Source organism: Pogona vitticeps, chromosome 6 (genome assembly GCF_051106095.1).
Source record: "Pogona vitticeps strain Pit_001003342236 chromosome 6, PviZW2.1, whole genome shotgun sequence".
In the NCBI taxonomy this organism is placed as follows: Eukaryota; Metazoa; Chordata; class Lepidosauria; order Squamata; family Agamidae; genus Pogona; species Pogona vitticeps.
This window is the reverse complement of record NC_135788.1, coordinates 44,704,456-44,731,674: the sequence shown is the minus strand read 5'-3', so window position 1 is coordinate 44,731,674 and position 27,219 is coordinate 44,704,456. Positions and strand designations below refer to the sequence as shown.

At 42.8% G+C, this 27,219-nt stretch overlaps 1 protein-coding gene across 1 annotated transcript in view; it reads right to left on the bottom strand.

The window, feature by feature from the left end:
• Positions 1 to 9,983: 9,983 nt before the first annotated feature.
• CMC1 (C-X9-C motif containing 1) overlaps positions 9,984 to 27,219 on the bottom strand; it is a 65,249-nt gene continuing 48,013 nt past the window's right edge. The window contains exons 3-4 of the mRNA XM_073003436.2: positions 12,267 to 12,357; positions 9,984 to 10,404 (exon numbers count right to left, since the gene is read on the bottom strand). Coding sequence (XP_072859537.1) covers positions 10,323 to 10,404; positions 12,267 to 12,357 — 173 coding nt within the window. The 3' untranslated portion in view covers positions 9,984 to 10,322. The remainder of the gene's footprint in view (positions 10,405 to 12,266; positions 12,358 to 27,219) is intronic.

Genomic DNA, 27,219 nt, shown 5'->3' with positions numbered 1-27,219 from the left:
TTTCTGGACTCATTTGGACAACATCTTGGTTGCAAATGCTGCATCTATAACTGCAAAATGCAGGTGTGGCTGTTCACCATTTAGTGCATAATTCTTCATCTAGGCAATCTTGTGGTTTTATTTTAATTGCCAAGATTCTGGACTGAAAACCTGAAAGGGTTCTCGGAGGTGAATGGTAAAAGCAAACCAAAATCAACAAAATCACAGTATTCAGAAACCCATTCCCAATCAGGAGGACAGTTCTATTTTATGGACAGTCATGACATATCAACCTGCTCAGTTTCCCAGAATGACATGCACTGAGATTGTTACTCTCTTTCCTGCCTTCCCATTCTGAACATTTTAAATTCCAGTCTGGACATTAGAATTTAACATAGTGAAGAAACACTTTGCGTAGTTTTTTAATTGCAGTGGGAGATGGCAGTACATGGGACTGGGATATATTATGAAGAATATGTGGTTTTTAGTAATCTGTTTTTGTATTCTTTTTGCTTTCCATTGATGCTCCTCCACTCCAAATGTTTGTGTTTGAAGTTACTAAGAAATTGATGGGTTCTCAAAACAGAAAAGGCTAACATTTGGCTTCTGTCCCTTTAAATATTTTCCTTTTTAAAGAAAAGCCTTGCTGCTGTGGGCTGTTGACTTGACATATCATAAAAAGGGACATCTTTTGTATACACAAATCCAGCCAGTTTGATCAATACGAAAGTATGTGTGAAAGCTGGAAATTCCCAGAAGTGCTGAGAGTGATGCTTCTGCAAATGGGCAAGTTGCAGGATTGAAAAACAACAACAAACCAATCACTTAGGAAACTTTTTGAGCTGAATATCATTTAGTTTATAGCTTTGATATACTTTGTTTATCTTTTAATCTTAAAAAAAAACTTTGCATTAACACAAATAACATATAAAGGAATATTTTCATGGGGAGAAAAATACAAGCTGAATGTTAAATACTTTGGAAATTTATAATTTCATATATTTTGGAACTGGATCAGGAGAGCAAAAATGAAATCACAGGAAGCCACTTTCATTTTTGTTAATTCTCTCATTCATGGAAGAGGATTTCTTCAATGCTTTAATAGTAATTAATGTTACAAATTAAATTCTGCTAACTCAGTGGTTCCCAATTTTCTTCAAGCTGCAACCCCTTTTTATATAATACACATTGTCATTGTAAGTATATACATAGTATACACATACAACGAAATTCACACAGACACGAGACCCACATGCACACACATAAAAAAATCCCCAAACACTCCCCACCCACTAAAAATCCCCCACTAAGAACACAACCATCTGTACCGCAGGCTAAGTAACACTGTCCAACTGTTCACTGCTAATGGTCTTTAAGTTCATTATTAAGTGCAATTATAGCTCTGGGATAAAAACTTCAGAAAATGTGTGGTCCGGGTCTTAATTGTTCTGTATCTTCTGCCAGACGGCAACAGTTCAAAGAAGTTGTGAGCTGGATGGGAAAAGTCTCTAAGGATGTTGTGTGACTTCCTCAGAGAGTGGGATGTGAAGATGTCATCTAGGGTTGATAACTGGAGCCCGATGATATTCTGGGTAATTTTAATGGTTCTCTGTAGAGCTTTTTTTGTCCACTACAGAGCTGCGCCCAAACCATACAAGAATGCCATAGGTTAGGATACTCTCAATGGTGTTACAATAGTAGGACAGAAATAAATGCTGAGATAAATTTAACTTCCTGAGCATTCTCAGGAAATGCAGCCTCTTCTGTGCCTTCTTCACTAGCATGTTGGCATTTATAGTCCATGAGAGGTCCTCTGAGATGTAAGTGTCCAGAAATTTAAAACTACCAACCCTCTCCACTTCCTCGCCTTTTATATACAGTGTGGCAAATGTACATTTCTCTTCCTCCTAAAATCAACTGAGTTCCTTAGTTTTTTTTTTTGATGTTAAGATTATTTTTAATGCTAAATTATTTTCTTTATACCAGAATATCAACCCTTGTACTTCCTTTCTGTAAGCAGAATCATTGTTCTTATTTAAGAGCCCCACCACTGTTATATCATCTGCAAATTTAATAATTGTGTTGGTATTATACAGTGGGGTGCAATTGTGTGTACAGAGAATAGAGGAAGGGACCTAGCCTAGTAACCTGTGACCCTCCCATGATGTTTGCCTAAAAAGGTATTTTTACAGCGGTGCCTCACATTATGTCGTTAATTCGTTCCAGCGAAATCGCTGTAGAACGAAAATGTAATGCAAAATTTAAAAGCCCATAGAAACGCATTAAATCCTGATTAATGCATTCCTAGGGGCTTGAAACTCACCGTCCAGCAAAGATCCTCCATAGCGCGGCCATTTTCGCTGCCTGTGCAGCGAAGAATCAGTCCCAGAAAAGAGCGGGGAGCCATGTTTTTTACCCGGTGGCTATTTTGAAACTGCTGATCAGCTGGCCGAAAATCATCGCTTGCGAGAATCGGATGCCAAAGCAGGGAACCAATCATCACAAAGCAAAATTCCCCCATAGGAAACATCATTTTGCAATTGCAAAACCTTCAACGTAAAGCGATTTTGTCGTAAAATGGAGCGCTCGTAATGCGAGGCACCACTGTAATTGGGTAAAGTCATCACCCCCCAAGTGGCCTGTTTCTCATACATATACAGTGGTGCCCCACATAGCGATGATAATCCATGCAGCTAAAATCGCTGCAAAGCAATTTCGTCACACTGCGAAAATAAAAAGCCCATAGGAATGCACTGAAACCCCTTCAATGCGTTCCTATGGGCTTAAAACTCACCTTTAAGCGAAAATCCTCCATATGGCCGCCATTTTTGCTGCCTGGTAAGCGAGGAATCCGGGCGGAAACAGCAGGCGGCCATTTTGTTTACCGGCATCCATTTTGGAACCGCCGATCAGCTGTTGGGAAATCATCGCTATGCCATGATCGGTATGCGAAACAGGGTACCGATCATCGCAAAGCGTTTTCTCATTAAAAACATTGCAATGCGATCGCAAAAACGATGACAAAAAGTTCGTCGCTATGCGGATTCATCGTTAAACGGGGCGCCTGTTAAGCGAGGCACCACTATACATAATAACTTTAACATCCCATTCTGAAAGGTCAAGGAAGAAATTATTTAATAAGTGCTCCAACACTTCCAAGTTGACCCATGACCCACCAGGGACTCTCTTGGGAGTCACGACTAGAGATGGGGGTATTCGTATACAAATATCCCCACACAGGTAGCAATAATGAAGGTCTGGCCGCTGGCTCCATGGAGGCTTCCTATTGTGCTGTTCTCTGCAATGGATTAGCCACTCTCCAACCTAGCAGAGAGACTTGTCATCCCGTCTCCTGCCAGGACTGGCTAATCGATTACGGACAACTGTGTGATGGGAAGGTCCAACGAGCTGGCTTCAGTGGCAAAATCGTGACTGGACAGTCCAGCCCCATGTTATTTCCATCTGTGTGGGGATATTCAAATTTGTATACAAATATCCCCATCTCTAGTCGCGACCCCCAGGTTGGGAGCCACTGTGCTATCCCTTTCTTTGTGCAGCCATACCTACATGATATTCTGTTACCAGGAAACCTGGGGGACATGTGCCGCTCCAGATGTCCCAGCCAGCATTGCCAGTAGTCCAAGGCAATGGGAACAGAAGTTGAACATCTGGTTGGCAAGTCCCAACTCACCAACTCCCTTTAATATTGGTGAACTGCCATCTAGCGTCTTCCCCTTTAATGCTACTCTTTGTCAGCAACTTTTGCTCATACTATGTGCATGCCAAGTGTAAATGTATTACATACTGGTTTGCCATGGAAAACATGGTACCAACTGTGCTGTGTACCTTTTGAAGTTGGGGGAGGAGCACTGCATGTATAGCAATACAGGTATTCGAACGTCCCTAGCCATTACTAGTAAGAGGCTTTTGCGGACTTTCAGTCTTGCCATGAAGAGATGGAAACATATCTGAAATTGCCCTTGGCAGGTATTGTTCATATGTTGCACTACAGTGTTGTTATAGTATTTCCAACATGTATTTTCCATAGCCATTTTCATCTCTGAATAAAACATGCCAGAAGACCCAGTGAGAAAGAAGATACCATATATATAGTACAACATTAAGGTACCTGCAAAATAGTTTAAGACAACGATATACAAAGTGAAGGCCTCCAGATGTTGGACTGTAACTCACATCAGCCATAGCCAAAATACATAATGGAGAAAAATGCTGGGAGATGCAGTCCAGCATTATCTGCAGTTCTGCACTGTTTCCACACTGTTCTAAAAAATAGCACCATTTGCAGCAAAGGTGGTAAACCTGATTTTTCCATGTTACTGGATTTCAACTCCCATCAGCCCTAGTTAGCAGCGCAACAAGTGGGCTGGCACAACGCTAGCTCAATATCTGGAGGGTCACAGGTGCCCTATCCCTGCTTTATACTGTTCGTGCAAATTTGTTTTTAAGGGTGACTATAGTAAGTGACGGATGTGGTGACGCTGCGAGTTAAACCACAGAAGCCTCTGTGTGGTAAGGTCTGTAGATCTTCAGCTGTATGATCGAGTCCACATGACGGAGTGAGCGCCCGTCGCTTGTCCCAGCTCCCGCCAACCTAGTGGTTCGAAAGCATGCAAATGCGAGTAGATAAATAGGGACCACCTCGGTGGGAAGGTAACAGTGTTCCATGTCTAAGTTGCACTGGCCACGTGACCACGGAGGATTGTCTTCAGACAACACGCTGGCTCTATGGCTTGGAAACGGGGATGAGCACCGCCCCCTAGAGTCAAACACGACTGGACAAAAATTGTCAAGGGGAACCTTTACTATAGTAAGAGTGACTTTGAGATGGTAAACCTATGAGTTGACCTAAGAATTGAGGTTCCCATGACTGAGTGTTAAAAATGTCCTGTGCTCTGGAAATTAGTATGTGAGGATGTGTGGCAGACTGGATACCCCACTCCCCTCTCCTGACACTTTTCTGTATAGAAACAATGTATGTAGGATTATTCAATCATGCCAGTTTTTACTTCAAGTGATAAAAGCACAGACTCCAATTTACTGCCCCAGTGACTATTCAGCAGACAGGGTCACAGCTCCAAGAAAACTGTTCCTAACACTGAAAGACAGACTTTTGGTACTCATTAATAAGACCAATTACATTGGTATCAGTATCTTGCTGGGCTATTTTATACAGTGATGATCAGTGAAAGCCACTACATCGATTCCTATCTGGATAAGGCAGGAATTGGGCCCTTACACAGGCACAAGAGTGTTTTATCAGTGAGGTATTGTCCCTTCCTATGGGAGTGATAGTGATGCAGAGGATTGCAAGATGTTAACTCTTGAAGAAATTTCAAAAATAAGATTTCCTTAATACAATACAATTATGTTCTGTAGCTCCAGAGAGATGGCATGTTCTCTGTGGTGCCACTTTCTCGCCCCCATATTTGGTTAGCTTGGAAGAAGGGCCAGCCCTTGATTTATTGGAAACAGAGCTTAATTTAAAAGACATGGAGCCAGTCTAAAAATGTTTTTACTCCCTTCTTAAAAACATTCAGAGTGGAAACACATCACAATTCAGAAGGGAGTGCAGTCAATACTCTGGGAGATGCACAGAAGCATGCCCTTTCCTGTGAACTTGTTAGATGGACCTCTGAAACTTGATATTTTTTAGAGGGCCTCTTTTGGAGATCTTAATGTTGGAAAAGGCTCATAATGATACAGGGAGTCCCTTACACAGCCAGGCCCCTAGCTATTTATTAAATAAACATGTTTTGTGTGGAAGTGCTGCTACTTAAAAGTACACAAGTTGCTTTCTCTGTCCCTTAATCTCCACATGTTGGATTATGTCTACTGCCACTACCTATGCTAACTGAGACTGATGGGAATTAGTCCAATACAGGGTGCCAGCTTGGGGAAAGCTGCTTTGCAACCATTGTTTATTATCACCTTAAAGAAATCCACTCACCACCCTCTTAACTTCCCTTTGAAAGAACCACTACAGGATCTGTGTCTCCCATTTTCCCCTTCCAAGTAAGGTAAAGGTTCCCCTTGACATTTAGTCCACTTATGTCCGACTCTAGGGTGTGGTGCTCATCCCCATCTCCAAGCCATAGAGCCATTTGTCCGTAGACAGTTTCCGTGGTCACGTGGCCAGCGCGACTAGATTCCCAACCAACCAAAAGATTGAGCTTCTCTTTATAGAAATATATCTGAAAAACTCACAATCAGATAAAGTTTATACTGCTTAAGGGGAAGTTCCCTCTCTTCAAAAGAAAATGTTGTGAGCAAGCTAATGGGGAAAACACTTTATGAACAGAACTAAAATTGGCTCTTCTTCGACAGACTCCAGGTTCTGCTGTGGGCCAGAGGTTCAGAATCACTGATGCAGTTGTGACATCTGAAGAATGGAGACTTGTAGAAAACTTTAGTAGGAAAATAACTTGTTTGGTGTAATGTAAATTTATACAGTCAGCTGCCTCATAAATCTCTGGTATTAGGATAGATGTAAGTATTCCTTATACTTATACAAAGCCCTTGTCATGGCGAAGGGGCTTGAGTAATTCAAAGGAGCTATGGGCTATGGCAGGAGCGGTGAATGTTTTTGGGCCCAAGTGCCCAAACTGGGGGGGGGGGAATGGACCCAGCAGGCAGCAGAATCGGAAGTGGCGGTGGTGAAACTGGAAATGGCAGCAGACTGGGGAATCCTGGGTATGGAGGTGCCTCAAGACCCCACACCAGATCCAGCGCCAGCTGCTCCAGATCCTGGCCTGCCGCTTGTCAAAGCGCCAGCACCGTGGCTGCAGCCGCCGCCTCAGGTTTGGCTGTGGGTGAGCAGAGTAGCAATCCGACGACTTATGGTTTGTGTGCCTGCAGAAAGTGCTCTGCGTGCCATTCCTGAGTTATGCCATGCAGGGACACCCAAGATGGACAGGTCATAGTAGAATGTTCTGACTAAACGCGATCCACCTGGAGCAGGAACTAGCAAGCCACTCCAGTATATTTGCCAAGAAGACTCCATGGACAGAAACAAAAGGCTAAAAGATATGACGCTGAAAGATGAGCCCGTCAGGTCAGAAGACGTCCATCTACTGAGGAAGAGCAGAGGACAAGAACAAGTAGCTCCAGAGTTAATGAAGTGGTTGGGACAAAGCCGAAAGAATGCTCGGCTGTGGATGCGCCTGGAAGTGAAAGGAAAGCCCAATGCTGCAAGGAAAAATACTGCATAGGAATCTGGAATGTAAGATCTATGCACCTTGGTAGGCTGAATGTGGTCAAACAGGAGATGGCAAGAATAAACATTGACATCCTGGGCATCAATGAACTAAAATGGACGGGAATGGGCGAATTCAATTTAGACGATTATCATATCTACTATTGTGGGCAAGAAGCCCATAGAAGGAATGGAGTTGCCCTGATAGTCAACAAAAGAGTGGGAAAAGCTGTACTGGGATACAATCTCAAAAATGATAGAATGATTTCAATACGAATCCAAGGCAGACCTTTCAACATCACAGTAATCCAAGTTTATGTACCAACCACAGATGCTGAAGAGGCTGAAATTGACCAATTCTATGAAGACTTCCAACACCTTCTAGAACTGACATCAAAGAAAGATGTTCTTCTCATTAGAGGGGATTGGAAGGCTAAAGCAGGGAGTCAAGAGATAAAAGGAACAACAGGTAAGTTTGGTCTTGGAGTTCAAAATGAAGCAGAGCAAAGGCTAATAGAGTTTTGTCAAGAGAACAAGCTAGTCATCACAAACACTCTTTTCCAACAACACAAGAGGCGACTCTACACATGGAAATCACCAGATGGGCAATGGCGAAATCAGATTGATTATATTCTCTGCAGCCAAAGATGGAGAAGCTCTATGCAGTCAGCAAAAACAAGACCTGGAGCTGATTGTGGCTCTGATCATCAGCTTCTTATAGTAAAACTCAAGCTTAAACTAAAGAAAGTAGGAAAAACCACTGGGCTAGTCAGGTGTAATCTAAACGAAATCCCTTATGAATATACAGTGGAAGTGAAGAACAGATTTAAGGAACTCAATTTGGTGGACAGAGTGCTGGAAGAACTATGGATAGAGGCTCATAACATTGTACAGGAGGCAGCAACAAAAAAATCCCAGTAAAAGGAAAGGCAAGAAAGCAAAGTGGCTGTCCAACGAGGCCTTAAAAATAGTAGAGAAGAGAAGGGAAACAAAATGCAAGGAAGATAGGGAAAGTTACAGAAAATTGAATGCAGACTTCCAAAGAATAGCAAGGAGAGACAAGAGGACCTTCTTAAAGGAACAGTGCAAAGAAACAGAGGAAAAGAATAGAAAGGGAAAAACCAGAGGTCTGCTAAAAAAAATAGAGATATTAAAGGAACATTTTGTGCAAATAAGAGGTGTCATGAATACACAGAAGAATTATACCAGAAAGATCTGGATGTTCCAGACAACCCAGATAGTGTGGTTGCTGACCTGGAGAGTGAAGTTAAGTGAATCTTAGAAAGCATGGCTAACAACAAGGCCAGTGGAGGTGATGGCATTCCAGTTGAACTATTTAAAATCTTATAAGATGACACTGTTAAGGTGCTACACTCAATATGCCAGCAAGTTTGGAAAACTCAACAGTGGCCAGAGGATTGGAAAAGATCAATCTACATCCCAATCCCAAAGAAAGGCAGTGCCAAAGAATGCTCCAATTACTGTACAATTGCACTCATTTCCCACGCTAGCAAGGTTATGTTCAAAATCCTCCAAGGTAAGCTTCAGCAGTATGTGGACCGAGAACTCCCAGAAGTACAAGCTGGATTTTGAAGGGACAAAGGAACTAGAGACCAAATTGGTAACATGCACTGGATTATGGAGAAAGCCAGAGAGTTCCAGAAAAACATCTACTTCTGCTTCATTGACTACACAAAAGCCTTTGACTGTGTGCACCACAGCAAACTATGGCAAGTCCTTAAAGAAATGGGAGTACCTGACCAACTTATCTATCTCCTGAAAAATCTGTATGTGGGACACGACGAAACAGTTAGAACTGGATATGGAACAACTGATTGGGAAAGGAGTATGACAAGGCTGTATATTGTCCTCCTGCTTATTTAACATATGCAGAATACATCATGTGAAAGGCAGGACTGGATGAATCTTAAGCCAGAATTAAGATTGCCAGAAGAAATATCAACAACCTCCAATATGCAGATGATACCACTCTGATGGCAGAAAGTGAGGATTAAGTGAGGATTAAGGAACCTTGTAATGAGGGTGAAAGAGGAGAGTGCAAAAAACGGCCTGAAGCTCAACATCAAAAAAACTAAGGTCATGGCCACTTGGCCCATCAGCTCCTGGCAAATAGAAGGGGAAGATATGGAGGCAGTGACAGATTTTACGTTCTTGGGCTCCATAATCACTGCAGATGGTGAGAGCAGCCCGGAAATTAAAAGATGCCTGCTTCTTGGGAGGAAAGTGATGACTAACCTCAACAGCATCTTAAAAAGCAGAGACATCACCTTGCCGACAAAGGTCCGCATAGTCAAAGCTATGGTTTTTTCAGTAGTGATGTATGGAAGTGAGAGCTGGACCATAAAGAAGGCTGACCGCCAAAGAACTGATGCTTTTGAATTGTGGTGCTGGAAGAGACTCTTGAGAGTCCCCTGGACTGCAAAGAGAACAAACCTATCCATTTTGAAGGAAATCAACCTCAAGTGCTCACTGGAAGGACAGATCCTGGAGCTGATGCTCCAATACTTTGGCCATCTGATGAGAAGAGAAGACTCCCTGGAAAAGGCCTTGATGTTGGGAAAGTGTGAAGGCAAGAGGAGAAGGGGACGATAGAGGACGAGATGGTTGGACAGTGTCACCAAAGCTACCAACATGAATTTGACCCAACTCCGGGAGGCAGTGGAAGACAGGAGGGTCTGGCATGCTCTGGTCCATGGGGTCACAAAAAGTTGGATACGACTTACTGACTAAACAACAACAAGTATTCCAATAAATGAAGATGGACATCAGGTAGAATTTTAAAAATTATTAATATTCACAAGATGCACCAATGCAATTATGGCAACCTGTTTCATATCTGAATGCTTGACATTAAACTGAAGAATTTTGTTACCGAGTTGGATGTTCTTCTATTACTCAAGTCACTGGATCTTTTGGAGATTCATATATGTAGGCACATTATTTACAAAATGATAGCATACTGTACATACTCCATTTGCTTCAATACCATCAGGTGCATTGAGGGTGTCCCATATTGTAGTCTTCTAAATTCCATTTTTTAAATATTTATGTTTCAAATAAGAAACAAAAAGATCAGAAAAAGCATTTATAATCTGGAAGAAGGTGTATGCTAATTTTTAGGCTTCTGTTCCTGACTCTTTTTCATCAAATATTTAGTCTCATGTTCTTTGACAAATTCTGGATCATTGTAGCTGGAAGACAAGCAAAATGTGACAATTAGAACTAGTAATTTCTTTGCCCAGTTTTATTTCCTTCAAAGATTTCTATACCTACATATAATGATGCAGGAAGAGTAATAACACTACAACAATGCTTGATCTGTAGTACATACCCAGGAAAGTGGGCTTTTGTTTTAAAGAAAAGAAAAGCCAATCCTTGAAATAGTTGTTGCAGAAAGAGTGAAACTATGTTGTTGGGTGGCATGTCTACCTTTTAAAAATTAGTTTTTAGGTTTCCTTATTTGCTTTTCTTACCTATCTAGCCAAATATAAATAAATTTTAACACATTCAATATGAGATAAAATTAACCAGCATGTATACATACTTGCTACTTGTTTTAGCCTATTTTCTAGGAGTCTTTTTCTCTTTGACCTCAAGCAGGCTGGGAGATAAATCACTTTCCTTTCAAATACAGTGGCGCCCCGCATAGCGACGATAATCCGTTCCGGAAAAATCGTCGCTATGTGGAATTGTCGCTATCCGAAACAAAAAAGCCAATAGGAATGCATTAAAACACATTTAATGCATTCCTATGGGCAAAAAAAATCACCGTTATGCAAAGATCCTCCATCTGGCCGCCATTTTCGCTGCCCAGTAAGTGAGGAAAGGGCGCAAAAACACAGCGGGCGGCCATTTTTTTACCCGGCGGCCATTTTGGAACAGCCGATCAGCTGTTTTTAAAACATCGCTATGCGAAAATCGGTAAGCAAAACAGCTTACCGATCGTCGCAAAGCGATGTTTTACCATTAAAAACATCGCAATGCGATCGCTTTTACGATCACAAAAAACACATCGCTATGTGGATTCGTCATTAAATGAATCGCTCGTTATTCGGGGCACCACTGTACTTACTAGTGGCTCCTTTGGGATGAGAGGTGGCAGCTTACCACAGACAATTGTAATACTATAGAATTCAGTTCATTAGCAAGAATATCTGATGCCAAATTTTAATACATAGTATTTCTCTCTGTTGCTAAAGCTCTAATATATGCCTGTAGATCTAGAATGCTTGTCAAGTTTTTCAGTGCTACTGTAAGTACCATTGGTAAGTTTCAAGTCTTTCTCAGCTCTTGGGAAGATAAAAAAGTTAATTCTCATATATAAACTAAATAAATGTAAGTAATAATCATGCCATTGTCATTTCCAATGGGTCACACTGCAGGTTTCATGTGTAGTCATTGTAGTACTAAGGATATCTCCCACCTTGTGTTTGGATACAGCATACTATGAAATTAAGACCAGTTAACAAATTTCCAAAGGGCATATATCTGTTGTTATCATGGGCCTTCAAGCTGCTTTCAACTTACAGTGACCCTATAAATTACTAACCTACACAAGTCCTATTGTAAATCGACCTCCTTAGTCTTGCAAACTGAAGGCTGTGGCCACCATTATTAAATCAGGCATATATTTAGTCCTAATCAAAAGGAACAAAACTTTGCAGCAATGACAGATAACTCTTCCCTTAATCACTCTTTGTTGTGGGTTTCTCTCCTTGTATTGCAGGGATCCCCAACGCCCATGTCCTGGCCTTGGCAGGACCAGGCCGTGGAGACAGATCTCTCCCCCCCACATGCACACTCCCCCATACGCACAGGTGCCCCATCCATCCCTGCCTGCCCCCCGCACAAGCACGACTGCACCCTGCCTACCTGCAAGTGCATCCCACCCACTCATGAGCGTACCCCACCCATGCATGTGTACGCCCTGCCTACCTACACATGCATGCGCACCCCACCCACCATGAGTGCGCCCTGCGAGTGAGGGTGCTCTGCCCCCCCAACTGGTTCACGGTTTAGAAAAAGTTGAGGACCATTGTTGTATTGTACTTACTAGCCATTAATACAGGATTTCAGTGCTTGACTTTCCTTTCGGCATGAGAACGTCATCAGAATACCATTCTCTTTACAACAGTCATTAAAGGCTGAAACAAAATTTGAAACACAGTAATTATGCTGGATAAAAGGATGGAAACAACATATCTTCAAAGCTGTAAGCCTTTAAGAATGTGATGCAACTACACTACAGCAAAGGGTACATTCAGAGCAGACCTGTAAGCTTTGCTTCTGACAAATGATGAGTGGTCCATATAAAAATATGAAGAGGATCAGCATGTATTAGTGGCAATCAAACAAAGGAGAGGTTATCTACCTGTAACTCTGGTTCTTCTAGTGGTCATCTGTGAATTCACACTAATGGGTTAATCTGCACCTGCACAGAGCAGCTTTGGAATCTTCAAGAGCTCAAGCACATGGTACCAGGACCTCCCACACACTGGCTATACCCCGCCCCCGGCACCAAGTGCCTCAGTTCCATGGAACTATCTGCTGCTGTGTAGAATGACACATGGCACATGTGACGAACAGCGGGGAGAAAGGGCGGGGAGTGTGAATTCACAGATGACCTCTCGAAGAACCAGTTCCAGGTAGGTAACCTCTCCTTCTTCGTGGTCTCTGTGAATGCACAGTAATGGGTGACTAGCAAGCTGACTTACCTGGTGGTGGCCATCACAATAAGACAGATGCCAAGATAGCGCTCCCAATGACAGCTTCTGCCTCGGCTCGGACATCCAGACGGTAGTGGGTCGCAAAGTTAAAAGGTGTGGACCATGTAACAGCTTTACAACTGCCCGAGTGGAATGGGCCTGAATTGTAGTCGGCAAAGGAGCATGAGCTAGTTCATATGCCAGTCGTATTACTGTAACTATCCATCGGGAAACCGTCTGTGCTGACAGCAGCAGGCCCTCTGATTGTCCTTGGAAAGACACAAAGAGTTTTTGGGAGGAACGAAAGGATGCAGTCCGGGAGACATAATAGGACAGTACACTCTTGACATCCAAGGAGTGGAGAGACTTTTCCAAGTTTGATGTTGGATTCAGGAAGAAGGTAAGTAAAACTATCGGTTGATTAAGGTGGAAGGACGTAGCCACCTTTGGCAGAAAGGAGAGGTCTGGGAAGAGGGTCACCTTATCAAGGTGGAATTGCAGGAACGGCATGTCAACCCGAAGAGCTGTTAATTCATCCGCACGTCGCACTGAAGTAATAGCAAGGAGGAAGGCTGTCTATAGCTTAAGTAGCTTGAAAGAAGTGGTAGCAAGAGGCTTAAACGGCAGACACGTGAGCTTCCGTAATAAAAGCTGCAGAGACCACTGAGGTGTGGGTGGCTTGTAGGCCAGATGCATATTTTTCAGACCCTTCGGAATAAGCTGGCCACTTCTGAAGCAGGAGACTAATGTGCCACTATTACGGCCACATATACTTTGAGCGTGGAATGTGAGAGACCTTGATGAAATAGGAGAAGCAGGAACTGTAAATGTGGGGAGGCTATTCTTGATGGAAAAATCAGAAAATACCTTCCATCTATGAGTGTACGTGACAGTTGTGGAAGGTCTCCAAACATGGAGCATCTGCTACTGAGGACCAGTCACCAGGCTGCGAGATGCAGGGACTTCAGATCTGGGTGCAACATTTTGCCCACGTGTAGAGAATGAAGATGAAGCAGAGACAGTAGGTGAAGATGGTCCACCGAGCCCTGATGTAGTGCGGAGAACCAAGTCTGGCGAGGCCACCAAGGGGTGATGAAGATAACATTTGCCTGCTCCTGTAGCACCTTTACAACAGCCTTCTGGATTAGTGGAATCGGGGGAAACATGTAAAGGAGTCCCCCAGTCCAGGGGACCATAAATGTGTCACCCAACGAGTGGGGACTGATCCCTGCCCTGGAACACTAACAGTCGCACTTCCTTTTGAGAGATGAAGTGAAGACATCCATGTGTGGTGTTCCCCAACAGTGGCAAAGAGACAGGAATACTGCTTCATCTAGCAACAATTTGTGACTGCAGTCTTGGAGCCTGCTCAGCCAGTCTGCTAGAACATTGTCTCCAGAAGCCACATGTATAGCAACAGGGAAGATATGGTGGTTGTAGCACCATTCCCAGATCTGGACTGAGAGATACAGGAGGCGTAGCAAATGTGTGCCACCCTGTTTGTTTATGTAGAAGACCGCTGTGGTGTTGTTGGTTGCTACTTGTATTACACGGCCAGAGAGGAGACGCTCAAAGGCTCAAAAGGCCTTGCAAATGTCCAGAAGTTTGAGTAGCCTGATGTGCAAATGGCAGTCCTCTTGTGTCCAAAGTCCGTATACCGTCAATCGGTGGACATGCGCTCCCCAACTTGTTGGATTGGCGTCCGTGGTCACCTGTATTTTTGGCGTTAGAGGCCCAAAGGATCTTCTTACGAGAAGATTGGGTCAGAAGGACAACCAGGTCAGCTGTGCTGCTAGCTCTGCCATGACTGTCAGCACTTTGGAAGGGGGGTCTAGGAAAGGATCATATAGTGCCAGGTATCAGGCTTGAAGCGATCTCATCTTCAACCTGGCATGCTGAACCACTGCAGTGGTGGAAGTCATCAGACCTAATAATCTTTGCGCTTGAAGAGAGTGTTGAAGCATCGCCTGGATTTTTGCAGTCCTGTCTTCGGGAAGGAATGCTCAACCTTAGGTGGCATCCAGAACTCCTCCAATATTTCTGAGTAGGGCACAAAGTGGACTTTTCTCGGTTTACCTGGAGTCCAAGATCAGACAAGAGGGAGAAAGTAAACGAAACATCTTGAACCAACTGTTCATATGAAGGTGCCACCAGCAACCAATCATCAAGGTAGGGAAATACTGTCATGCTGTGCAATCCAAGGTGGGCTGTTACCGGAGTTAAACATTTTGTAAACACCCACGGTGCTGTGGATAAGCCAAAGGGGAGAGCCTTGAATTCACAGATTACCCCATCAAGCAAAAACGTCAAAAAACGACGATGCTCTTGACAAATACTGATATGGAAATAAGCATCTTTGAGGTGAATAACAACAAACCAATCACCTTGCCTCAACATCTGGATAGTGTCCAGGGAGACCATACAAAAATGTTGAGGTGTAATATAGGAATTCAAAGGGTGAAGGTTGAGGTTTGGGTGAAGTCCTCCGTCCTTCTTGGGAATGATAAAGTAATAAGAGAAAAAACTACATGTGGTATCAGGGTCATGAACCAAGGTAATGGCATCTTTCGAGAGAAGTGTGTCAACCTCCTGTTGTAGTATTATGGAGGCAGCCGTGTCCCTGAGCAGCCCCGTGCAGGGTGTAGAGAACCCATGAGTCAGAGGTGATAGACTCCCAAACGTGAAGGAACGGTGCTAACCAAGTCAAGGTGGGCAATGTTGCTGGTGGGCCAACAGTATTAAAGATTCTGCTTAGGCCTACAATCTTGGCAGAAGGCCTGTTGACAAGGCCGCTGTCGAGTAGGCTTTTTGTCGAGACTGATCTGCAAAGCCAGTTGTTTGCCTTCTTTGTAGGTCAGAATAGGGCCGGTAAGTGTAAAGTCGACACCAAGTGGTCCGTGGACGTGACTGAGTGCTGTAAGACCTGGCCGTTTTGCGGTGCTTTAAGAGGTTCTCAAGAATCTTGTCCATTTTTGGATCAAAAAGACCCATGCCATCAAAGGGTAGGTCTTTGATCCTGGCCTTGGCGTCATCAGGGATACCAGCTGAATGTAAACAGGCATGTCAATGCAAGGTGATCGCTGTGGTGACCTGTTTGGCAGCGGCACTGACATGTCTGGCTGCGATCCTCTCTTGTTGTGTCAATGACATGGCCTCTTGATGGCAGGTGAGGCTTGGTGCCCTAAAGTCCTTGGGTGCAGCCTGTAATTTGGGCAGTACGTTGTTCCACAGATGGCGATGATATGCACCCACTGCTGCCATATACCGTATTTTTCGCTCCATAAGACGCACCTTTCCATAAGACGCACCAATTTTTTAGGAGAAGAAAACAGGAAAATATAATCTGTTTTCTTCGCTTCATAAGACGCACAGACTTTCCACCCCCCTGTTTTGTGGGAAAAAAGTGTGTCTTATGGTGCGAAAAATACGGTAATTTGCCACCTGAAGAATAAAGGATGCCAGGGAATAAACTGTTCGTCCTAAAACATCCAGCTTCCTTCCTTCTTTATCACCGGCCTAGAAGTAGACCTATTTCGAGCCCTATTTTGCATTGTGTCGACTATAAATGAATCTGGCAAAGGATGCTTAGAAAGGAAGTCGGTATCCTTGCCATGAGTCTCACAGAGGTTTTCAACCCTCCTGGGGATTTGATGAGATGTAGACATCCCAGAGTTCTTTCAACAGGCTGAGGAGGGATGATATAAAAGCCAAGCAAAGTGGGGGCACCTTATCATTTGTGATGTCCTCATAGACCTTGTCTACCTGTTCAGGTGGAGGTTGTACTACTGCAAGGTCCAGAACTTTAGCTATCCTTTTGATCAGGTGCGAGTACATTGTGTAGTCCTCAGAAGGAGGTGGTGGATGACTTTCCGTAACATCTGAAGTTGGAGTTGGAATGTTTGGGGGAGAATCATCATCAACATCCACATCGGGGTCACTTGAACTGGTGTTGAATCAACATTCATGGTCAGGAGACTGGGAAAAAGATGTCCAGGCTCAGGTCGAGCAGTATTGGTTGGGCTGGACTACCGAGTCCTCGACCGGCCCCTCTTCCGGTCCCTGTGAAGCCCCGCTTGGTGACAGTGGTGGCGGGGGAGTTGGTCCCGAATATGGTCGAGGGATCAAGGATGGGCCTGGTGCAGGAGCCCTGGATCTCAACCGAGCTATCCACTGACTTGGGAGAGAGACTCATGCGTGGAGACGGCGCCAACTCTGGCCTCAAGGGAGGAATGTCACCCTGACGGTATGTGGAGAGATACCGTATCGTGTTGGCCATGTGACAGTGTAGCCGACGGTACAGACTCAGCCGGTGTTCGAGACGCCTTGGAAGACAACTTTTTCCTCTTTGGCATCGATGCTGAAGGTTCGATGTCAACATTGAAGCGGTCGACCTTGAGCCCGAGAAGGGTGGTTTCGTTGGTTTATGAGTAGCCTTAGGGGAGTGAATGGTTGTGGAAGAGGTTTTGGGAAGGGGAGTTCGGGGCAGCTCCATAGTCAAAGTTCTTGCAGGGCAAAGCAACTTCTCCCGCAAATAGGAACAAAGCCTCTGAAGTCTCTGCTTTAAAGCAGGCTTAGTAAAAGTTTTACAAATGGAGCACGAAGCACGCTGGTGCTCCTCTCTGAGACAGAATAAGCACTGCAAACGGCCATCAGAAAGAGGCACTTTGTTACTGCAAGACATGCAGCGCTTGAAAGGTCCCGACATGGCCATATACATGCAGGAAGAACAACACAGTTTTATGCTTAGCATTTGACTCACGATACAGAAGAATGGTGATCCAAGCTGAAATCAAATTACAGGGAGGTCTAAAGTTTGATTTAAGGTTGAAGGCAAAGAAACAATCACAGAGCTCCGATCCGAGTAGCTGCAGTAGCAGTGGCAGAAACAACTGAGGCACTTGGTGCTGGGGGCGGGGTTATAGCCAGAGTGTGGGAGGTCCTGGCACCATATGCCTGAGCTCTAGAAGATTCCGAAGCTGCTCTGTGCAGGCGCAGATTAACCCATTAGTGTGCATTCACAGAGACCACAAAGAAGAACAGACTGATATTGCATGGCTGTGTACAAATTAATGTAACAAAGATCCGCCAGATAACTATCACCGCAAAAACAGATGTAGGCATTGCTTGCTTTGAACAACTCTGTACAGCAAGGTATTGGAACTCCCCTGGGATCTCCTGAATACCAAGAGGAGGAAAACAATCAGCTTGTGAGCTTCTAGATAGGGAACATATGAGATTGTTCAGTACTGATGATGGGATTAAAATCTGAACGACTTTCCCTGACGTACTGGCATCTGGATATGCAAGAGTAAAATTCTGGGTATGTTGGGAAACCGTTTTTTCCCCTCACTGCAGCCCTCAAGTCCCCTCAACCTCCCAAAATCTGCTCTAGAAGGAGAAAAACTGTCCAGTGCTATTCTGAGTTGCACGCCTTGAGGACAGCAGAGGGGAAGCCAAAAATCCCAATATTATGAGCAGCAGCATAGTCGATATAATCCAAATTGCTCCACAGGGTTCTTGCCTTATGGGTTGGCACAGTGATGTCAAATAACTAAGTTTGAGCCACACTGCTGCAAAACTTTATCTTTGCCAATATCTGTATATATGTACGTGCACACACAAAAGCCATGCACAAAGATGGTGAAAAGTGAAAACCTATTTGGTGGGGTTTTCATAATCCCCCAAATGAGAAATTTAAAAGAGAAAGTTGGGGAAACATTCAAAAGGCATTTAAAGATTAAGACCAGAATTCTGTTCAATAGGTATCCACACATGGAACACCAACTGCAGAAGTTGCCACAGTGACCTAACTGTCAATCACATGTCTCATCACATGACTGCACATTAACAGCACCTTCTGAGGTTGCTGTGGCTGTTTCTATGGGAGAAATTCCATGTGTTTCAATACTGAGCAGAATACTGGCTTAAAGGTTAAAACTACTGTTGAATTTAAAAATGCTGAGCATTTCAACAAATTAATGTTTGATGCATTTTTCCAAGCTCTGAGGATTCACACATTTGCTTTGGGCTGAAGCCCTAGTCATGCTTTACTCTGCAGGGTTGCAAACCTACTGTGAACATGTCTCGCTTAAAGAATGCCATTCTTCTAATGGTATGTCATCTTAATGCTGTGTATTGCTAGTCTCTCATGGCATCAAAATATCCTCTGAGTTACAACATGCATTAGGAAGTGGTCCAAATCATGTGTGACTGTGACTGCCTGTGACTGCAAAGCAGAAATAAGCTTTTGTAGAAATGTATTTTTCTCACTCAAATGACCCAGTCTGATCTTTCAAGCTTAGCCACTCCTGGCCTGCTGCCTCAAGCTTTTTGTAAGGTCTTTCTCACTTGTTTAGCAACAAGGTTGTAATTAGGATTTTCCCTTCACACTGTGTAACAAATTAACACTGCTCATACTTGGAGTGATCTTCAATACTACTAAACTATTTATGAAACTGTATTAGTCTGTAACAAATTCAGGAGGTGAAATCGGGCTCATTTCAAACAGCTTTCAACAAGTCATAGCCCATGTGAGAACACTGCAAGTCTTTGATTAGCATTCTGTACTGCTGATTCCTATGGACCTCTTCACACAAACCTATTTTCTTTTGTCGATGTAACCTCACCATCTGAAAAATAGTCAAACTTTGTAATATGTGAAAAACACAAACATGTAGCTTTGTCCTATTTATTTATACAGTTCTAAACCATCCTGTATCTGTGAATCTGAGGGCAAGATCCAGTCAATAAAAAACAACACAAAACTATGAAATAATAATTCACAATCTAACACAATCAGCAACAGTAAATGAGAGGAAAAAATGCAGCAAACTAAGATCAATAGCCACGTTTTAACTTGGCCAGGCGTATGTGTGTGTCTTTGTCTCTCACTCTATGGGACTGACAATGTAAAATGGGATGCTATAGTTAAGAAGCTCTTCTTCCACATCATCACATAATGCACTGCTCCCAATGATGAGATGCAGTGGAAAGCTAAATTGTCAGATATTAATATTTGTGCTGGTGCTTATATGCATACAGAGATCTAGTGTAGTAAAGTGGACAAAATATCCAACTAGGACTCATAAGACCTAAATTCAAATCCATGCTTAGCTGTGGAAACTTATATGAGGAGATGGTAAACTGCTCCTTGAATTTCTTACATTCCTTGTTAACCTTATTAAGGTCACAACGTCAAAAGTGATTTGATGATACATAACAGGAAAACTAGAAAGAGAATGTCTTTCCTATAATGGCCATGCAGAGTTAATGCTATGCAGAAGGGGCCATATTCTGACCTGATGCCACACTCTTCTGACATCATCTAATAATAATTATCATGTGCTATCAAGTCAATTCTGACCTATGATGACCCTTTTCAGATTTTCTAGGTAAAGAGTACTCAGAAGTGTTTTCCCACTCTCTTGTCCTGGGGGCACCCTGGGACTGTGCAGCTTGCCCAAGGCCACGCAGGCTGGCTCTTTCTCCCGGAGGCACAGTGGGGAACTGAACTTCCAATCTCTGGCTCCACAGCAAAATATCTAACTCCCTGAGCTATCCATCACCTTTAATATAAGAACTGGTGTTTAAATGGTAGCGGCACTATTCTCTTATCCTGAGGAAAATGTCTGAAAATGGAGCTCTCCTATTGTCAGTCTCCTAGTGGACTTCAAGTAGTCCTGATAAAATAGTTGTTCTCTCTTTCTTTTAAAACAAAGAATCCTACTAGTCATTTGTAAATATATGCTAATTCACTAGTGATCAGATTTTTTAAAAAATAATTATTTAAAATATAAATGACTATAGAAACTACAGATGGCAAGGAACATCTTAAGAGGCATTCTGCTTTCTTTGACACAAAGTAGGGAATGCCACTTGCATGATGCCTCTCCTTATGCGTATCATATAAAAAAGAAAGCTCCCAGATTAAAACATTATTTTAATGCCTATATAAATTTACATAAAGTTAATGACAGCAGTATTCTAGATATGACTACTAATCTAATGGGAATTTCCTTCTTTCAAGTAAATGTGTGCAGGAATGACACAGCAACAACCTAATGCAATCATTAATGAACACTAAACATTCTTCTCTTTGGTAATAGCCCTACAAACACTGTGGCTATGTAGCTTGCATTAAAAAGAATTCCAAATTCTCTGTCTATAACCAACATTTCAGGACAAGAAAAATAAACCATTAAGAAACTAGGCACCTAAACATTTTTAGGCACCTAAAAGCCTGACAAATCACATGACCTAAGTGTACCCGTAAAACTGTGACGACACTCAATAAACCTAGAACAACAGAAACGTTCTACCACAAAACATATTCAGTGCTTACACTGGAAGTGTCTTAACATACCATACATGCCCCCAATCTTGTTTTGTAGGAGCAAAATGGATAAAATTCACTGGGAGGAAAACACTGACCAGCTTTCTGATCTGAATTGTTAGCTGAGAGAGGGGTTTCTGCTTCCCACTGGTGCTGGCCTAAAGAAAGCAGTAATATATTACAGTGTTCCTTCTTCCTCTTGTAATCATTCCTCCTGAAAAGCTGTGAAGTAAAAACACATGCATGCACGCAAAATAAAATAAAAGCTGAAGACAACAGGAGGCCCGTCTCACTTGTTAGCTCACCAGCTTCAGTTGGTTAAAGGTGTGATGTCCTAGTGAACAGAGACTGAGCTGCTACAGAGAGCATACCCTGGCTTCTGAAAGGCCTTACTTCAGCTACAGACAGCCGTGGCTGTGCAACACAGGAAGCATCATTACAAAGTGATAAAAGTGCTTCCAGCTATATAGCTTTAATGTTGTTAATGCTAACTGAAAAGGAAAAGGAAAGGGAGGGAAGGAGCAGACTAGAGAATATTAGAATCCTGCCACATGAACATATAACACAACTTAATTACTACTGACTTTTATAGCCACAGCCTTTTTAAAACCCCTCTGTTGCCAACAGAGAAGACTATAATTCAGGTCATTTAATTATAAATGTTTACTAGAGAGCTTCACTGAAAAACACTGTACCCCCCCTCCTTTCTCACTCTTTTAGAGAGAGTAATTCTTTATTTGCCTTGGCTGTATGCCTTTGCAGGTAGTGCATAAAACACTACAGTAACATAAGATGAACAGATTAAAAACCAGGAAGGTAAGGCCATTATCCCCTTCATGGATTCACTGGAAGGACAGATCCTGAAGCTGAGGCTCATACTTTGGCCATCTGATGAGAAGACCCCCTGGAAAAGTCCCTGATGTAGGGAAAATGTGAAGGCAAGAGGAGAAGGGGACAACAGAGGATGAGATGGTTGGACAGTGTCATTGAAGCAACCAACATGAATTTGACCCATCTCCGGGAGGCAGTGGAAGACAGGAGGGTCTGACGTGCTCTGGTCCATGGGGTCACGAAGAGTCGGACACAACTAAACAACAACAAGGCCTTGATCAGTCAAATATATACAAATACTCTGAAAAATTAAATAGATAAGTCTGCAGAGAATTATAGTTCAGAAACCACATTTAACCTTAGTTTAATTGCTGAGGCTAAAAAAAAAAATTACAGGCTGCAGTATGCCCCTGTTTATCTTGGTCTGCCAGAAGAAAAGATAGATAAATATCAGATGAGCACCCTGCCTTATTAACCAACAAGGGACAAGTTAAATCTTTGTGAACATCAGTATAAAAAGAGCAGAACATGGGGAAGCCTTTTAACACTGAAGCCAATGGATAAACATGGTTTTGTAAATGAACTTGTCAAAAACAATCTTCAGGTAGCACTGAGGGCATGACATGAAAATCATGCACATTAAAATGCCTTTCTGTATTTAGGAACAATTAATATTTGCAAATACTTCTACACCTCTCATTTTTGTTATTTAGTCCAGGCATGACGTCTCTCTCCAGCAGAGTTTTGATTTTATTTTTAAGGGGGAACATTGCTTTAGGGCACTGGTTCTTAACCTTGGGTTACTCAGGAGTTTTGGACTGCAACTCCCAGAAGCCTTCACCACCAGCTGTCCTGACTGGGGTTTCTGGGAGTTGCAGTTCAAAAGCATCCGAGTAACAAAGGTTAAGAACCACTGCTTTAAGGGTGAGGTGCAGGACATTCAAATAATGCCTTTACTAATATCCATGAAGTGGGACCCATTTCTAGATACTCAAAAACCCAGTATCATATCTAAAAACTTAAGAGATTAAAACTAACTTCCAGCATAATCAACCCCCTTCCCTTCTCTTCCCTCCATCTGAGCCATGTTTTACTTATTTCTACAATGCCTGTAAAATCCCTTAAAACTAGCTGTTCAGATGATTGCAATTGTATGAGAAGAGGTCGAAGGCAAAGAATCCTTGCAGTGTTTTCACAGTATTTCAACAAGTGATCAATTGAGCTAATAACTGCAGGCTACTACCCTTTTCCCTAGAACGAGCTGGAATTTTCAGCATGTATACAATATTGAAACAGCGCCGTCTACGTTGGCTTGGGCACGTCGTGAGAATGGCTGATGGTCGGATTCCAAAAGATCTCCTGTATGGAGAATTAGTGAAGGGAAGCCGCCCCCGAGGGAGACCACAGCTGCGTTACAAGGACATCTGCAAGCGGGATCTGAAGGCCTTAGGAATGGACCTCAACAGATGGGAAACCTTGACGTCTGAGCGTTCAGCCTGGAGGCAGGCGGTGCATCATGGCCTCTCCCAATTTGAAGAGACACTTGTACAGCAGACCGAGGCAAAGAGGCAGTCCCGAAACAAGCAAAACCAGGGAGCTGGACAGGGGACAGATTGGATTTGTCTCCAGTGTGGAAGGGATTGTCACTCTCGAATTGGCCTTCTCAGCCACACTGGACGCTGTTCCAAGTCCTCCATACAGAGCACGATACCATAGTCTCTCGAGACTGAAGGATGCCTACACTACTCTTTTCACCATTGGGCTCCAGAACATTGACATACATACTACATGCTGAGTGAGGAAGAGTTGGCTTTTATAAAGAAGTCTACCCAAGAATCTATAATGGCATGTCATTTTATTTTGAACCTATTTAAGAAAAATAAATATTATGAGGCTTATAATAAAATAATGAAAGCAGTTTCCTGTGGGTTTAAAAAGAGTTTCCTCTATTACAGTGGTTCCCAACTTTAAGTAACTCAGGTGTTCATGAACTGCAGTTTCAAAAAGCCTTCTGCTATGCTGGCCAAGGTTCCTGGTAGATGCAGTCCAAGAACATCTGGGTTACCCAAGGCTGACAACCACTGCTCTATTACAAATGTGAAAAAAGCCTGCAGCTCCTCTGGGACTGCAGTTTTACATGGCTTATAGCCACAGACTAGAAGCCTAAGAATGTCGCATTTCATTTTTAAACAATTGCATTTCTAGCCATCTGGACTGCAGAGCCATGTTCAGGACACAAGAAATAAGTGACAAGCACAACCTTATGACCAGTTCATGCAAGAGGTTGTGTTGTTTTCACAAGCCCATCCTTGGACAAACAGATAAACGAAATAACCACAAACATCAGCTGCAGTTGGCGGAATTGCTGCCAACTGAATCTATAATTGTTTGTTTTTTATGTCCCTACAGATGAACATACATGAGACAGTTCACATATATTTTTAAATCCACCCTAAACCTTGCAAAGCGCATTACATGTGAGATCCTAATTTTTTTACCATGCATCTAGATTGATGATTACAAATTAAAGAACAAGCAAAAATCTCCCTGTAAAGTTAAGCCAGCATAATACTAATAGTGTAACTCTTGCAGGTGAACTGCCTCAAGTTGAGACATCACTGTGGACATTATTGTGTGACACAGAATGCAACAAATAATTCAGTTCTTTTTTTAAAAAGAACAAAAAAAACCTTCCAGTTTATGAATGTGAGATATTTTGCTTTTGTGACCATAATTCAAAAAGCCAGGAAATAGCACAATATTGCTGCATGATACTGTTCCTACACTGCCAGCAAGAAAAAAGATGCCACATTTTACACAGCAAAGAGCACCCTGGATGGGGTCAACCCCAATGGCAGCAGTCAAAATGGTCTACAGGATACCTTCTTTGGCTTACTACCATTCGTAAAGTGGTATCACAAACGAGAAAATCCCAGAAGCTGATTACTTTTTTCATCAGTTAAAAATTCCTCACCCAAATAGAAAGCAATTGTCAGGGCTGTTTTTCAACAAATGTGAATGATAGAGATGTCTGCTACATCTGTGCCAAATCTGGTGCTGATTCAAGTTCCAGTTTTAAAATTATAAGTTTTGTTTAGGGCACCCCTGTTTTTGAGTTGACTTATGGTATGCTGACTTAGGCTGTCACACAATATCTATTGGTGCAATCCCATGCACTGATAATGTCTACAGTGATGTCCTTACTTCAGGAAATTCACCTCCAAAAATTATGTCACAGGAGTTATGCTGGTATAACTATAGAGAATTTTGGCCACAGTCTCCCAAGTTTGCTACTTCATGGATCTTTTTGATGATACTGGGTCTCCTACTCTGCCATCTGTCTCCACTGCCTTCTCTTTTGCATCCCCTAATACCAGGGACTGTCTCTCAAATAGTCTGTTGTTGTTACGTGCTGTCAAGTCAAAATTGACTTATAGCAATCCTAATAGGCAAGGCTTGAAAAATGCATTCGTCCACTCATCTATGACGAGTGAAAAATGCTGCTCGACGAGTCACAGTTCCCTCTCTGCCTGCCTCCTTCCCCTCTGCCTGTCTCTCTCTCTCTCTAATTCTGCAGACCTCATCTCGCCTTAATATTGCAAAAGGAAAACTGCCCTCTTCTTGCAAGAAGAGAGTTCGAGCAGTACACAGAGATATAGCTCTTCAGGAGAATGTAGTCCCATGCTGGAGAATATGGAGATTCCCTGCTCCCAATTTCAACCAAATGAGGACACATCCTGGTGTGGGAGGGAACCGTGGCTCCTTAAGAGGCCGGGCACATTTGCTTTCAGTTTTATTTTTGTTGGAGACATTCAAAATATAAACTTCATGACCCCACAGGCACACAGGTAATAAAGCAACCCAAGTCTGAGGGTATAAACCAGTGATTCCCAATCCAAATAAATTGCAAGGCTATAGTCCGGTCATGCTGACTGGTGAAATTGTTGACTGACTGGTGAGACATTCTAAAAATTTTCAAGGCCTGCTAATAGGGTTTTCAAGGTAAGTGAAGTATTTAAGGAGTGGTTTTACCAGTTCCAGCCCCCAGTGAATTTCCACAGCAGAAACAGGGAATCAAACCCAGGTCTCCTGAGTTCTAGTCCATTACTCTGTCCACTACAACACACTGGGTAGGCTAAAAGACACATTTTCTACTTCTTTCAAATCATTCATCAGAACCTACCTTTCCCTCCAAAGCTTCTGGTGAAACCCCTTCATCCTGTCCTTATTTTAAATGTATATAAACTAGGTTTTAAAAATCTGCACAAACGACTGGATCTAGACATACTTTTCCATTCACCAAAGACTTGGATTCAACATACTGTAGTTCCTAATGGAAGGAAAGACAAGGTGAAGTTCATAACTTTCCCCCTCCAACCTGTTTTGGAGGGTTGTGGAACCTTTTGGAACATTATAGAAGGTGGTAAAGGGCATGCTATGAAGAGGAACGGAGACTTTCCCACCTTTCCCATCACAGCATCCCAAGATATCAAGTTTGCACCCATCCATTCTCCACACTTTCAGCTTCCTCAATTTCCTCTCCCTACTTCTGTCAATTTCAGACAAGTACTCTAAAAACATTTATGGTCTGTTCTGTCAAGTGCCCTGCAAGACTGAGCATGCTACAGTAATATTAAATTGAGTGTATCCTTCCCAGCCCAATGTTTCTATACTCAAAATGGGGAGTAACACTTGGTCTGGACCAGTAGTGTTGTATGTACAAAAGACTGATTCAGGAATCAGCTTGATTTTTAAAAGAAAGCATTGCAAGCATTAAATTAGGTTGTGTGCTGGCTTTGGCTCATTATAGTCTACTGACCTAGCTCTTCTTCCATTTTCGTCTCCCTCCCCCACCACCACCACCAAAGCAAGCATTCAGCAGTTGGCTTCCACCTACTGGTCTTCTCCCCTTTCGTGATCCTAAGCAAAAATGTTTGCTGTCACTAGAACAATGGAAGAGACTATGAAGCACACACCTACTCAAGCAAGCTCGGTGGCTCAGTTTTCAGAATGTGGTTGACCAGAGCAGCAGAGCAGCCTCTAGAAAAAACATTATAGCCACTGTGATCTTTGATAGGGCTTCCAGGGTTATCCCTGCATCTGTATCTTCCTTCATCTGTATCCCTGCATCTCAATCT